The sequence below is a fragment of the Scheffersomyces stipitis genome, chromosome 7 (assembly GCF_000209165.1).
Source record: "Scheffersomyces stipitis CBS 6054 chromosome 7, complete sequence".
Classification (NCBI taxonomy): domain Eukaryota; kingdom Fungi; phylum Ascomycota; class Pichiomycetes; order Serinales; family Debaryomycetaceae; genus Scheffersomyces; species Scheffersomyces stipitis.
The window spans coordinates 955,701-971,399 of record NC_009047.1 but is presented as its reverse complement, the minus strand read 5'-3'; the positions used below and the strand labels follow the sequence as shown (position 1 = coordinate 971,399).

General features: G+C 40.4%; 6 protein-coding genes across 6 annotated transcripts; 2 read left to right on the top strand and 4 right to left on the bottom strand. All coding sequences in view use genetic code 12, as the record gives it.

Annotated features, from left to right (window-relative positions):
- Positions 1 to 168: 168 nt before the first annotated feature.
- On the top strand, positions 169 to 1,394 carry PICST_33564 (predicted protein; the record flags this gene model as incomplete). Its single annotated transcript, XM_001386337.1, has 1 exon — positions 169 to 1,394. A coding segment is annotated over one exon (1,226 nt), but the record flags the coding sequence as incomplete, so codon positions are not given.
- An 83-nt stretch (positions 1,395 to 1,477) lies between these two features.
- Positions 1,478 to 7,068, bottom strand: PICST_73499 (predicted protein; the record flags this gene model as incomplete). Its single annotated transcript, XM_001386162.1, has 1 exon — positions 1,478 to 7,068. The coding sequence occupies one exon, from the start codon at positions 7,066 to 7,068 to the stop codon at positions 1,510 to 1,512; it is 5,559 nt and encodes a 1,852-aa protein (XP_001386199.2). The 3' UTR covers positions 1,478 to 1,509.
- A 352-nt stretch (positions 7,069 to 7,420) lies between these two features.
- PICST_33562 (predicted protein) lies at positions 7,421 to 8,998 on the bottom strand (the record flags this gene model as incomplete). Its single annotated transcript, XM_001386161.1, has 2 exons — positions 7,421 to 7,996; positions 8,057 to 8,998. The coding sequence occupies 2 exons, from the start codon at positions 8,996 to 8,998 to the stop codon at positions 7,421 to 7,423; spliced, it is 1,518 nt and encodes a 505-aa protein (XP_001386198.2).
- A 307-nt stretch (positions 8,999 to 9,305) lies between these two features.
- On the bottom strand, positions 9,306 to 12,695 carry DRS2 (membrane-spanning Ca-ATPase (P- type); the record flags this gene model as incomplete). Its single annotated transcript, XM_001386160.1, has 1 exon — positions 9,306 to 12,695. One exon carries the CDS (start codon positions 12,693 to 12,695, stop codon positions 9,306 to 9,308), a length of 3,390 nt encoding a protein of 1,129 aa, XP_001386197.2.
- A 131-nt stretch (positions 12,696 to 12,826) lies between these two features.
- PICST_33560 (predicted protein) lies at positions 12,827 to 13,313 on the bottom strand (the record flags this gene model as incomplete). The annotated part of the gene is made up of 1 exon (XM_001386159.1): positions 12,827 to 13,313. A coding segment is annotated over one exon (487 nt), but the record flags the coding sequence as incomplete, so codon positions are not given.
- Positions 13,314 to 14,264: 951 nt separating this feature from the next.
- Positions 14,265 to 15,638, top strand: PICST_90997 (predicted protein; the record flags this gene model as incomplete). Its single annotated transcript, XM_001386336.1, has 1 exon — positions 14,265 to 15,638. The coding sequence occupies one exon, from the start codon at positions 14,265 to 14,267 to the stop codon at positions 15,594 to 15,596; it is 1,332 nt and encodes a 443-aa protein (XP_001386373.2).
- Between the last annotated feature and the right edge of the window lie 61 nt (positions 15,639 to 15,699).

Here is a 15,699-nt window from a genome sequence, read left to right as displayed (position 1 = left end):
AAGATCGGCCAAGGGATGATACTTTACAATTTTTTATTAGTCAATTCTTAAGCCGTACAAGGAAGAAAACATTGGTATTTAAACCATGATATAGTCAGAACAAAAGTGAGTTGTGTAATGTAGTTAATAGTGAAAGAAACATAAAATCAGCAAATTTCAATTGAAGCAATGGCACTCAAGAACTTATTCAGAAAGAAAGAACCATCCGAGCAGGAATTGAGAGATGAACTTAGAGGGGCCGGAATCATGACCAGCACCAGCGGAAGAAAGCAAGAGCATTTTGGCCAGTTTAGATTCTCTAGCCAGAGAAATGATTCAAATCCATATTCTTCGATAAACACTACTTCGTCCACGAAACCATACACTCAAACCAGTTCCTTTTTCACTAACACTACTCGAGGAAGTCTGTACACGTATGGAAGCGTTGAAAATAGCCGTATTCCTACTACTAGCAGAGAAGGATATACTCCCCCAGTAGCTAGGAGTAATAGCGACCCATATGGAATTGCCACAAGTTGGACCAGCCCAACAGTTTCTCAGCAATCAGCCACGTATAGAGACCAACATACTGTGGACCTCAACGAGCTTCCTACAGATATGTCGAATCTTCGGAAGAAGAAAAAGTCTACACGTCGTCCTCCAAAAGGTGACGACCCAGATCTCAATTCTGTTTCTCGAAGAGTGGAAGTTGACTTGAACGAAGATCCAAATGATGTTGAAGTACAAACGGAAGAAACAATGGATTTAGAAGAGAAGGAGATACGCTCAACCAAAGAGGAGATTAAATTTGTGAGGAAGGAATCTCTCTTTTCTACTAAGACGACCTTGAATATGGCAAAACAAGCTGACGATTCAGCAACAAATACTATGAAAATATTGGATTCACAATCCGAAAAGTTATACAACACCGAGCAGAATTTGATGTTGGCAGATGTTCAGAATAAGATTGCTAACGAAAAGGCTAAAGAGCTCCATAGATTGAACCGTTCCATATTCATACCCGCTTATGGTTTCAACCAAAAGAAGAGCCTTGCGGAGCAGGAACAAAGAATTAAGAGCTTCAACGAACAAGGTAAACCTTCTCAGGAAGAAACCCCAAATAACATAAAGGGAAATTCAGACAGACTCAAGAATGATATCAGTAGAAGTCTTTCATTCGAACATGGAAGAAGGAAACCTTTATCACCCAGATATCAATTTGAAAATGAATCTGAAGATGACGAAATGGAACAGCAAATCGAGGACAATTTGGAGCAAATTGATTACTTTTCTCGAAAATTGAGCAAATCTGCTTCAGTAATTGGACAAGAAATGGATTCCCAAAATGCTACATTGGAAGTCCTCGAACAAAATGCTGACATTGTTGACTCCAATATATTGAGAAATACAGAAAAGTTGAATAGAATCAGATAGTGATGTGTATCCCGCTTCTACAACAACTTCAAATCTAATGTCATACTAGATACTTTTTGTTTTAATAGTGTCGATCTTATTAGAAATGTTTAAATACTATACTATTTTGGAAAGTTCAGTCTGGACAACTGTAGAAGTTTCTTGGTGTTTGTATTGAATCAATTCATCTTTGATGGCTCCTACTTTTTCAACTTCGTTTACATCCTCAAATTGAGAAATTAAAGTACTCGACAATCTGATAAATTGAACCTTTACATTCTCGATATTTTCCAAGCTCAAGCATTTATCACCGAGAAGTTTCCAAACACTGAAAACTTCTTTGCATTCTTTGGGATTTAGGGACGATTTTGATGTCAAGAGAATTTTATTCAATCCTTCGCATGTCTGCTGTTTCGACCTCCAGGTGAAATCGATCAACTTTGAATGAAAAATAGCTGTTGTCTGCTCGAATATAAAGAACAACAATTCGCTGCTATATTTATTATCCAGATCCACGTAGAAAGTCTCAAACAAGTTCTTAAGGAAAGACAACTTACGTTCCTCTAATTCAACGTTCTGTTTCACATTGATTTTCGATTTCAAATCGACATCCATAGCATCTTCATCATCTGAATCGTCATCATCTCTGAATCCATTAGGGCCGAAATATTTATCATTCAAGACATTAGACATAATTTGGATGTATGTCTCGACCAATTCCTCATCTTCATGGTAGATATGAATATATCTACCCATTAATTTAATGGCATGCTGTTGATATTCTTTGTTTTTTCTCTTTGCTTCTGTCGTAACAACCTTTGAAAGCTTCTCCAAAAATACTGCATTCTTCTTCAAATAGCTTTCTGCCTTTATGGAGAACGATACCAATGACTCCAACACCAATTCCTTTCCCTCCCATGACTTTCCTTTGTTGGATTCAACTAGTAATTCAATTAATTCCTTCGTGGCTTCTTCTGAGAATTGTGATATATTGTCAATTGAATTACTTAAATTTGAAATCGATCTAGCTAAGATCTTTCTGATTTCAAACCTGTTGGAATTAATGTAAATCTTGAAGAATTCAAGAATTTCTGTCAAATACAATTTAATGGAGGTGCTACTACCACTCGTATTTTCAATCCATTCTCTTTCAAAAGTCTTTCTCACAATTTTATTGGAATCATACTTTCCAATAAAGGCTAAAGGCAAAAATGCGCTAGCCACTTGCTCAAACTTATCTCCCGAATACTTCGAAACACTTTCACTAGCAACAGAAGCTCTTTCTCTAAAAGTTTCATCTTCACTCTCGAAGTACCACTCCTTAATTTGTTTGGAATAAGAAATAATGGATGGTATAGTTGCAATCCTACATAAGTACCCAGTTGCAGTTGCATATGAAGAAGCAATGGTATCATTTTTGTTTCTCACTTGATTTGAAGAGATCTTCAACAATTTATCACCATATGGCTTTACTAATTCTAAGTGCTTGGTAACCAAAGTTACAAGAACTCTCGAGCCACAAACTTTAGATGGTAACCCAACCGATCCCTTTATTGAAGACTCAAGTCTAACAATGAAGTCTTCCATTAAAGAGTTGTCAAGTCCGTCAATGAGTTTTTCAATTGCGTCCATCATTGGAGAGCTTCCTAAACTCTGTAATCTCTTGGCATCGATATCATTACTCTTAATGTTGTACTTATCAGCATTAAGAATCAAGTAGTTGATAACTTCAGGTTCCAAGGTGGACATCAAATTAATGAAGTTCTCAATCAACTTTGGAATAAAAGGCCTAATTGGAGCTCCTCCAACTTTGCATAGCTTCAAAATAGTCTCCAATGCAAAATTTCTGACGTCCTCAGAATCACTAAGTAACCCCTTATTTTCCAACAAAAAGGGCAACAAGCTTTCAAGGATCTCTGTTGCTTGAGTTTGTGTTGCTACTCCATTTTTTGCGTCGATCATTCTTGTCAATGTCGTTGCAAGCGATTTGGTCAACTTATTTCCTTCTTTTCTTACAGTTTCCTTAATATCATCCATAACTCTGAAACTCATGTTCCAGATATCTTCCATATTAGATTCGTACTTTTCGACAGGTACAATCTGAAGAAGATCGTTCAAAGCAGCAGTACTTGCTTGTCTAACTCTCCATTCCTTATTTCCCATACTTTTCAACAATTCTCTTAGGATGGTTTCAAAGTTATCTTTGATCGTCTTCAGAGTATCTTTGACCAAAGCATTCCAAATATCGTTCATCGACTTTTGAACAGACAAATTAGGGTCGTATTTATATCTGTACAACTTTGGAATTAACTTGTCTGCCAAGTTTTTGTTAGATGCCAACAAATTGTCCAATGATGATTTGGAAAGAATTGAACCTAAACCGAAAGCCATTCCTTTACGGGAAGACCAAAGGGCAGAAGATTTCGCGAGAGACATGAACTTGTAAACAAGACTAGGATCTCCAACATCGGATGCAAGACTCAACACATCTCTATATGTAGAAACAGAGCCGTCGTTTGTTTTCAATAAGTCTGGTTCAAACAACTCAGTGTCATGTTCCACGGTTCCTGAAGTGAATTTGGCTGTTGAATCAGAATCAGCAAACGATTTCAATAAACCACGAACTAATGTATCCTTCAAATCTGAATCAACCATTTCATAGAAGATACTTAAGCCACGAGAAGCAGATTCTTGAACCAACTCGTCTCTATCAGCCAAGAATCTCATGAACGTAACATGAATCTCTGACGCCTTGGACCTTACTGCTTCCAAATGGCCGCAGTATTGTACTAGTGATAAGAGCCAAATACAACCAGCTTTTCTCAACGAAGGCTTGGTATTAGCACATGCTTTCAAGACTACATTTAACAAGAATGGAAGACGACTAATGTCTTCTGGAACAAATTTGATCCCTTCGCCTTGAATATCAAGTTCTCTTTGTAAAAACTTTGATTGCCATCCAGTTACCATCACCAGCAATGCTTCACCACTCGTGAAAGTGTATTCTACTTGCTTTGATATGTGAGTTTCGTATACGGCTTTCTCGTACTCACTAAGTTCTTCATCCACATCAATATCTTTACGCTTCAACGAAAGAGACAAAAATGCAAGTGTGAGAACGGATTTCTCGTCAATCTTTTTGACTTTAGGAATGATGAATTCCAAGAATTTGAATACATAGCCAGTCAATTCAGAGTTGAGAGCTGGCCCAAATACACCAAAAATCGACAATTGAGCAAGAGAATCTAACACTATACTGTAGAAACCAGTGTCACCAATATACTTGAGCAAATCTTCACACAAAGTTTTGAAGAATTCTGTAGTGACAATCGCCACTCTTTGTCTCAAATAAAGTCTTCCAATTATGTAACTTGTTGATAGCAACCTTCCCTTGATCAAGTAAACAGGTACATCTTTAACTGCCAATTTTTCAAGCAAGTTCAATACCTCTTGGTCGCTGTTGACGGGATGACTGGCAATGATTCCCAAGGACTTACAAACTTGAGCCATGGCATGATCGTTGATAACCTTACCATCCAAAAGCTCCAAGAGCTTCTTGACATCTGGTTGCAACTTCTGAATCACTGAAGGCGGAGACAATGAAACCAACTTGGTATAAATGTCAACATAGGAAATATCAGGACTGATGTGGGTGGAGTCGAAATATTGACCATGAAATGCTAAGGAACAAATCGATGTATAAACAATGAACGCATTATCTACTTCAACACCAGTATCCATATCTATTTCTTTATGCGACAAATCGTCTATCTTTTGAATAACAAGGTCCTGAACGACTTTGTCCACTTCAAGCGCCTTGTCCAATCTTACGGACCACTCCTGATCAGGAACAATTACGGTACTTACTCCCATAACAGCTTCCATTACGAGAATCTGTAAAGCAAACTTAATGGCACGGGCAAGCGATTGGAATATGAGAGCACCTTCCTTGTCCTTGGAAGACTCAATTTCCCTATTAAGGGTTGCAACAAAATCTACAAAAGTTGGGAAGCTAACAGAGGAATTTTCACCTAAAAGATCAGAAGTTGACTTAAATTCCAAAGTGTTTGACGACTGTAAAATATTGAACCAATGTGGATGCAATCCTCTCCTAGCTTCCTCAATTGTATCTGATCTATTCACCTTTGCTGTTCCCAAAATACACAAGTATCTAGCTTCAGAGTCATCGAAGGGGAATGCACTATTGATGTACTTGATGGAAACATAGCGACATGGATGAATATTTTCGGTGTTTTCTGCCTTGTTCTGCAACAAATAACCTCTTGTTAGCTGTTTCAATCTACGCTTCGAGTCTTCCCCGAGTTGAGGCAAATGGACTGTCAAACTAGACAACGCGTCCTGAATTGTTGCGCGAAGATCAGGAGTCTCACCTTCTAGAGACTGAAAGAGAAACTCGATATAGGCAATATCTTGTATGAACAATTCTGGATTAGTCCTAAGTATTCTGCCAAGAGCTTCATACTGCAATGTTCTTTGGTTCAAACTAGAACTGTAGTTCTTGACATTGGTCATATCCATTTGGGGCCAACCTTCTACAAGCAAACTTTCGCGCAACTGAGCAGCCATTGCAATATTAAAATCCTTCAACACATTAGCTTCAGAAGACGCAAACTCGCTATTGTTACTACTTATCCAATTAATAAACTGAACTGTTATCTGTTTTAATCGCAAATAGTCAGATGCCAAACCAAGATTGGCGATCTTGGAGATCTGAGGATTGGTACATGCTATCTTGCTCTTGATGAGGACTTGTAAGATTCTCTCTTGAAGAGTAGATTTCACTGGTGGAATGCCTTCAGAACCTACAAACATTTCAACAAGGGTGTCCACGAACGCTTTATCCTCAAGATCAAGCGTCAACTTGCGGAAAAGAATTTCTGATGAATCGTTAATCGCGGAAGAATTGTCTACAGACGCAACCATAAGAGGAATTGCTAGCGAACTTTCTGTAAAACCAGCCTTAAGAAATTCAAGTAGATACGTCTTAACATTGAATATTTCCTGTTGAGTCTTGTAGACTACGCCTGATTCAAGATTGAAAAAATTGACATCATTCTGTCCCAAGCCAGGCGTAGGAATACCAGTGGCAGACGATGGCTGCAACATCAAGAATTTTGCGATCTTATCTGCTAAAAACTTCTCATCTTCCGGCAGTTTGTCGAACAGAAGAAATTCATTCATTTTGTTGAATTCTTCTGTATCTCTAGCAGGAGATTTCCATGTTTCCAAAAGTTTACACAACACATTAAAAAGACGAGCAGAGACCAGACTGGGAAAGGTGCTTATACCAGCAACGATCTGGGGAATAAGTTGCTTGCGTTCTTCTGCATTAAGACGCTCTACAGACCGCGAGATGAACAACAACGAGTACAATCTCACTGAAGCCAGATCGGTATTGGCTGCAACTTTGGGATTTTTCACCTGGTCTATCAACGTTCCTACAGGCAACTTTATGGTTCTGGCGGCAGAGATCCTGGGAATGAGATGCTGAATCACCTTCAATATTGCCTTTCGTACTTCTGCATGAGGGCTGGCGAGTTTTAACAAAATTGGGGCCAAATACAACAGGAGAGCTGATTCAAACTGGCTGTCGTCTGATGCTAAAGCGATTCGAAGCTCTACTTTGTTGATGAGAGCCAATTCCTGCTCGGCCATGATTAAAGTCAATTGGAATCTCTGACAGATAGGGGTCGTCTTGCCAAACACAGTAGAGTTGTAAGAGAAAAGATGATTATTGGTGGCAAAATAAAAGTAGAAATTGGTGGAGACTTCTTGAAATATTTAGAGAGTATAGTGGTGGCGAACGCGACATTTCAAAACGCGACATTGCAACTGGATTTTGCACCCATTTAATATTGGATGTTAGATGTTCTAGCTCAAGTGAAGTATACAAATGCTTCTATTCTTACGACAATTGAAAGTAGATAGTCTCATATATAACAAAGAAATACACATAGAGTTTTCCATAAATATATCCTATCATCTCTATTACTATTACTATTATAATTTATGTATTTTTGTACTCTCTCAAGATTACAGGAACAGCAGAAGGAGGAAGCGCTCCCAACTCAGTCACTACCTTCTTGATATACTCCGGTGGAGTCAAATCGTACATGATGTTCAAGATGTTCAAGTTGGGGTAGCTCTTCCAGTCTTTCAAAGGTGCTTCATCTGATTCTTGTTCTGGCTCAGCCGATCCTTCCTTCTTCTTATGCTGCTGTTGCTGTTGTTTGTTGTTCTTGTTATTGGAAGCTTTTTCCTCATCACACTGTTTGATGAATTGTTCCATGGCAAATGACTTCTTTTGTGGAGGTTTCTTCGAGTTGATGCTATGAACCAAGTCCTCACAATCGGCAAGCTCGTTCGTAGTGACAGAATCCAATTGTACTTTGTCGGAGAACTTCACAGATTCACAACAGGTCAACACAGGGATATTTCTGCTATGACACATCATGGCTATCAAACCAGTTCCAACACGAGAATACAAACGTCCATTGGACAACATGGCATGGGCTCCCAAAAAGACACAGTCCACATCTTCCAAAAGTGTAGACGACAAGGCATTAATCAACACATAGTGGACCTTGAGATTGTCACGTGTTATGGGATGAGGTCTAGTACTTCTACTGGAGATGGACTCGACCTCCGACTCTGACTCCTCTATTTCGGGATGGTAATTGGTTGAGACCAAGTTGGACAAGAGACGTTTTCCCTCAAACAAAGGTCGGGAATCTACAATGATTAAGTTGAACCTCTTGTTCTGCTCTATGACACAGTACTTGAAGAGCTTCTCCAAAACTTCGGAATGGCCATAAGTCATGATGGTACAATCATTTGTGATATGCTGTGACGCGTTTTCGATGATGACCCGGTCGGAAAGATCTATTTTCTCGTGGATAAAGTCGTCAATCTTGGAGCACAAGGTCTCCTTAGCTTTACTCTCGCTCGTGTCAATGGAAATATGAGAGATCTCTTGCTTAAGCCATCTGATAGCATTTCCCATAGATACAGATAATGGTCTTGCTGTCTTCAAATGTTCAATTTGATGTGATAAATGGCCCGATAAGTGTCTGGTCAAAGTCGTATTCTCTGGTGTATGATAGTCCTGAATAACAATCTTGAACACTTGCAACATGTTTCTCAACCGGGAAGTCGATCCCACGACCTTATACGTCGAATACTTCAACGTCAATGAAAGTATGGCAGGATGAACTATGTGAGATATTGAAGGTGACAGAGCATTCCTCTGCTCTCGCGTTTCCAAATGACTGAACAAAGAAGGAATCCTCTTGGCCCCATCTTTGATCACAGTCTGGTCCAATTGCTTTTTCAAATTCGTATTGGTGGCGGTTTGGTTTTTCCTTTTGTCTATCTTCTGCTCAGCATTCTGTTTTTGCTGCTCTGGACTGATCCCAATTGCTTCCTTCTGCGCTGCTCTCTTCGCAGCTTTCTCTTTCTTCTTCAACTCCTTCAATTCCTTGTTGGAAAGCACTTTTTCGCCCGAATTGGCTGCCGTTTCGGATCCGGCTCCTGTACTAGCAGTACTGCCTTCTGCCTTAATGTTGGCTTTGTTTTCTTCGGTCATTTTGCTGTGCACGTAAGAAATGAAGTAGTGAAAAGCCATTACTCTATGACTAAAAATTGAAAAAAATTTGGTATCTGATTTGAGATTACGTAAGTGCGTATGTGAGCAAACAATAAGTATACCGATTTCGCAGCCATTAAGATTTTGCGAAGATAGAAGAGAAATACAATTACTTATTAATATTTATTAATATATACAAATACGCCATATGTTTTGTATTACTCTTAACTTCTATACAAAATTACGTACATTTTTTATCTACAATTCTGATTTTAAATATCCTATGCTTTTAATCTATATATCAGTCTTAGCTCTCTGACAACTCACCAAAAACACCTCTCTTCTTGGTGGTATCGTACAATCTGACAATCTTCTCTTGATCTTGGTTTTCCACTTGTGAAAAGGCAAATCCTCTTTGCTTCTTGATTCTTTGTACCTGTCTGACCTTTCTAATAGCCTTCTGGAACTGTTCCATTCTAGGTCTGTAGTCCTGGATGTTGTATTTCTGAATTTCTTGAACATAGTGGTAGCTCTCGGGAGTGTAGCTTCGCTTGTAGTACTTCCAAGCCAAGTCACGAAGCAAACAAAGACAAGCTAAACCAAACACCATCGACCAGAACACTATGGTAGGGTAAGTCGCCCGCAAAACACCTCTATACTCCTGAGAAACATTGATGTTTGGAGCAATGCTTGCATAAGCTGGGAAGAAGGCCAACCAGAACAAAAACGAGCCAGGAATGGCGATTAACGTGAACTTGGTCCACATTGTCACTACTAGTGCTGCCTTACCCAAAGAAGTTAAGGTACAAGTGGTGAATACAGCCGTACCCCAAGTCCAGTTATCAGCAATCAAACCAGTAGGAAGCACATTTCCAAATCTATAGATGAAGAAAGAACACAAGAAAATGAGGGCGGAGTGGTAGAACCCATTAATGATCCAGCCCCAGAAGATAGTCACATTGAAAAACTTTCTCTGTACTCCTAACTGGTACAATTGAGGATACTTATCCAACAATCTAGCACTGACAAACTGGTCAAACACACCCAACACGAAAGGCGGGAATACAGTGAAGAAAACGTTGTAGAAGGTTAACGTCCAAGACTCAATAAGAGATTGTCCCGAGAAACCATTAGTGAAAACAAACCAGAACTGAGTCATGTACAAAGTGATGTTCTTATAGAACGAGTATAAGATAGCGTTGGAAATACGTTGGTATGACCATGAACCATGAACCAACAACAACTTCTTCAAAAACTTGAACTGACCAATAGAGATATCAGCACTTCTAGCAGCCTGCATACCTTCCATACCACTGATTCCTACACCAACGTGAGCAGCCTGGATCATAGAAACATCGTTAGCACCATCTCCAATAGCCAATAATAAAGACTGTTTCTTCTTTCTCTTGACCATCTTAACCACCAAAGCTTTCTGTAACGGCGACACACGACAACAGATGACTGCTTTACAACGGGAACCAAGGTCTATGAACAAGTCTTCCAAATCCAGCTCTAACGCAAATGCCAACGAGTGACCATCGATAATCAAAGCCAAAGAGGATTCCAAGGCTCCTTCATCCATTTCGAACTGATGGTCTTGGATAGCAGTCAACTTCTCTTGCAAGTTTAGTCTGGTGTCGCTCTTAGTTTCCTCATTGATAATCAACAAGTTCATATCTTCACTCAAAAGCTTACATGACATACCAATGTTGATGGCAGTTTCCTGCCTGTCACCAGTCAAGACCCAGATCTTGATCCCAGCAGTCTGTAACGTGCTTATAGTCTCTGGTACACCATCCTGGAGCTTGTCTTCGATAGCCGTGGCACCCAACAAAAATAAACCAGTCTCTATCAACTCAGCAACTGCGTCTAACTTGCCACTTCTATCGTCTAAAGAGGTAGAAGCTTCATAATACTGGCTAGCCCAATTCTGGTACTCCTCGTCTGAGACAATTCTAGAAGCTATACAGAGCGTTCTTAACCCTTCAGCTGCGAAATCTTCCAAATGACGTAAAGTAGCATCTACAAATGGCTGAGGTTCATCTTGAGACAATCTTTCCAAGATGACAGTGTCAGCACCTTTGCAGAATAGTCTGATGATACCATCTGGACATCTAAAAATAGCCGACATTCTCTTTCTGGTAGAGTTGAACTCACAAATGTTCAACAACTCATACTCAGACTTCACCAGCGTGATAGTATTCTCAATGGTTACGCCCTTGGGTCTACGAATTATAAACTTATAACCCAAATCAGCCGCACCCTGAACCAACGCACCTTCATCTGGGGAAGCTGCCTGGTACTTGATGTGTCCAGTAGTATCGTCTACTTCTGGAATTACAGTATGACAGGTACTTAAGAGAGTGAAGAACTCATTAATGATGGCGGAATGCTGCAGAGAGGTGTCTAACAACTCTCTTTGCATCTGATCGTAGGTATGGTAGCCTATCTCGATTCCATCTATCACTTGAGCCTGTCCATCTTCGGGGATTTCGTCAATGTAACATCTGCCTCCAATGGTGCAACTCTTGAATTCCATTATGTTTCTTGTCAATGTACCTGTTTTGTCACTGAAAATGTAGTCAATCTGACCCAACTCTTCTACCAAAGACGATGTTCTCACCCCTGTAGGAGTGTCTGTGTCCGGGAAGTACATGTCAAGATCACTACCTATCATAAAGGCTTGGTAGTACTTGATGATTTCTACTGTGACAAACAATGAGATCGGAACCAAGTTCGAGAACAAGATCCAGTACGTCAAAAGACCCTGGAAAAACAATCTGGCGCGACTGACCCCTTCCAAATATAAATAGCTCAAGCTAGAACTATTGACTTGGATCTTGACTACATTGCCTATAGACGAAACCAAGGCTAAGAAGATCAAAATGCAAAAAAGTGCTACGATCTGCAAGTTGATGATTCTCTCAACATCAGTTCGCTTGATAGGTGTCGCCGTGGCATTACGCATCAACTTGGTCTCGTGTCCTGTGAAGACTACAACCCCATGAATCCACTGGGTGTTTCTCAACGTGGCACCTCTCAACAACAACTGTTCGGGCGATAAGGGGATGTCTCCGTTGGATCCAAAGTTCTTCAAATTACCTTCATAGGTGTATAATGACGAGTTAGGAGGCTCAGACATGATCTCAGACTTGGACATATCGCTGACCAAGTCACGTGGATTTACAAGATACGCTGTGTTTTCAAGAGCCTGTTTGATTTTCAAGTTGGTTTCACCATCCAAGTTTGCTGTTTCAATGTAGCACAAGCCTTCGGGTTCTGAAGAGCTCAAAAGAAGCAAATCGGCTGGGAAAGGCTGCTCATTATCTACTCTTACAATGTCACCTACTTGAACTTGAATCCACTTCTTCAACGCAAACGAACCAGTCTGCGAGTCTAGCACCAAAACTTTCGTATTGTTCAACTCCTTGTCCGCATTAGCTCTCTTGATATCTTCAGAGATTTCTTTGATGGCAGAAACAAGCAAAACTACAGTCAATGTCCCAATTGTTGTGTACCTGTTAGTCGGAGAAACGTTGGGAACTTGCTGGATAATCGATGTAAAGAGAAAGAACAAGTTCGCGTACTTGCTGAATTGCTCAAACAAGAACTTCGGTATGAATGTAGCGAAGTTGTACTTGGTCGTAGAGATATGGTTTCCAAAATAGCCATAGTGTGAGTTGGCCGAATGGTCCATCACATGGATCTGACGGGGGCCTTTATGGCTAGCACCATCAGCCTTTGATGCTGGAGAAGAACCCGGAAGCTTGGCTTTGACACGCTTGAAAATACGCCGGATATCGAAATCGCTGTGCTGGCTCGAATCACCAAACTCGTTCCCATTCATCCCGATATACTCCTGGTTCTTCCGGGAGGCGCCAAAAAAACCATTTTTCTGCTTGGAAGCTGGATTAGCAGTGTTGAGAAGCGGCACCTGACGACGGCCTGTACTACCATGTCTATATCCTGAGGCTGAGCTACCTCCTATACCAGTCTCTGTTGTAGCATCATGGTCGTACTCATCGTCAGAAATGATGAAATCATCGTCAAAAGGATTGTGAGTGTCGTTTGTGACTCGGTTACCATTACGATTCGAACTATTCACGTTGTTTCTGTTGTTGTATTCATAGCTTTGATTGCTATCATAGTTCTCATTGCTGTAGTAATTGGAATGGTACTCTGTCTGTCCGCTCAATTCACCATAAGGGTTATCTACAGCATTTCCGCTACTGGACCCTTGGTCCAAGTCGATGAGATTGTCGGCAAAAGGATTCTGCTGTGAATTGCCACCGCTATTCGGTTGGTTATAAGACATTTTTATACTTTACAAGCTAGCAAGTTCACAATGGTTTTAATAATAGCAACAATTGTCTGTCGAATGAGGCTGGAAGTCGGCCACGTCAACCAATGCTGATTATAGCTTTGGAGAGTTCTTTTGGCACTGCGAAACTTTCGTGTTCGCTGGCTTTCGATGTCTGAAAGGAAGGAATTGCTAGCTTGATTTTTATAAATAGTTATATTTGTAGATTTGCTAGATCACCTCGATCACGTGACAACGTCACCACATGTATGTACAGGATATACACGAATATAAGAGTACAGTGACTCTGGAGAAGTATTCTAGTATGATGGTTAAAAGTAGATGGACTCACTAGCAGAAGGATGAATGATTCAGATTTCTGCTTTAATCCTGACATTCTCGAAATTCACGGGAATATACCAACCTGTTCAAACTGGCCATGATCCTGCATAGCATACACCAGATCTAATGGAAATCAGATATGCACAATTTCTGTGTCACGACTCAGCATCTACAACTTGGTAGTTCTATAGCTGTGATCCGACTGGACGAAAGTAGTTGTATGTCTTTTTCAGAAAAGATGAATAGAAAAATTTCTTCAAAATGGATGGACCCTTCAAAACCACTAACGTATCAGACCTGTATATAAGTTTTTTGCTTATAGTTGACACCTCGTATATTTTTGTATTAGGTGGAGATTTCGATACTGAATCACTTAAATATATTGAAAATTGAAAGTGTCAGAAGTTTTGTACGATTTTCACAATTGGCAATTGCTGTACTGAATGGTCTTATTGCTGTTTTAGTGATTTTTATATTGGTCTGTAACCATCTAAGATGATTCATTTTGGTATTGTCTAATTCTTATATCCTGCATAAACCGTCCCCATATAACATTTTTCACCTGAGTCATCAGATTAATCATCACCTCAACTTCTTTTTTACACCATTAACGTACCATTTCCCATGACCAGTGCTGCTGAAACCATTGCCAAGGACGGGAATGCCGCCTTTGCCATCTTGAAAACTTTATCCAACGAACAGAGGTCTGCCGCTCTTAAAGCTATCCATGATGGCTTACAGAGCCAGAAGCTGAGAATCTTGGATGCAAATAAGATAGACATGCAGAATGCCAGAGACCACAACCTTTCTGCTTCGCTTGTCAAGAGATTGGATCTCTCCAATGCTGACAAGTTCGATGCCATGTTACTGGGAATCCTTGACGTTGCTGCTCTAGACGATCCTGTAGGTCAGGTGACATTAGCAAGAAAGCTTGATGAAGGTTTGAATTTGTATCGTATCACGGCTCCTATCGGTGTTCTTTTGATTATATTTGAGTCACGTCCTGAAGTAATTGCAAATATCGCTGCTCTTGCCATCAAACTGGGCAATTCTGCTATTCTCAAGGGTGGAAAGGAGTCGTATCAGACGTTCAAGGTTATGCTGGAGATTGTAAATGAGACGTTGGCTTCTTCCACAGATGTCCCAGCAAAGGCTGTGCAGTTGATCGAGTCTCGCGAGGAAGTAGGTGATCTTTTGCTGCAGGACAGATACATCGACTTGGTTATTCCCAGAGGCTCCAACGCTTTGGTTCGAAACATCAAGGACAACACCAAGATCCCAGTCTTGGGCCATGCTGACGGGATCTGCTCCATCTACGTAGACGACGAATTCGACTTGCAGAAGGCCAAGAGAATAGTAGTGGACTCCAAAACAAATTATCCAGCTGGTTGCAACGCTGTAGAACAATTGTTGCTTCATAGGAACATTAGCGAAGAAGACATTAAAAGTCTAGTACAAGCTCTTCTTGATGCTAAAGTCACTGTTCATGTCACACCAGAAGTAAAAAAGATCTTAGCGCAGACTTCTGAGTACATCCAGGATGCTGCCGAAGACGCTTTTGATAAGGAGTACTTGTCGTTTGACATCACCGTAGCTTTAGTGGACGACGTAGACGCTGCTGTTCAGCACATAAACACTCATTCGTCCAAACACACAGACAGTATCATCACCCAGAACGAAGCCAAAGCTAATAAATTCATGAAGGGTGTGGACTCTGCCGGTGTGTACTGGAACGCTTCCACAAGATTTGCCGATGGCTTCAGATACGGTTTCGGAACCGAAGTTGGGATCAGCACCAACAAGATCCATGCCAGAGGTCCAGTAGGCTTGGAAGGGTTGATGAGCTACCAGTACCAGCTTCGAGGAGACGGCCACATTGTTGGAGAATACGTAGGTGGTGGTGGAAATAAGGTGTTTGTCCATGAGGATTTGAATCCTAAATCGGTCAAGTTGTAGTATTAATTCTATATATATTAATTCATGAGACAATGCAGTCATAATACATTAAAAGTTTTTGGACTCTCAGTGACCATGTAAGCCCACTATAGATCTTAACGTC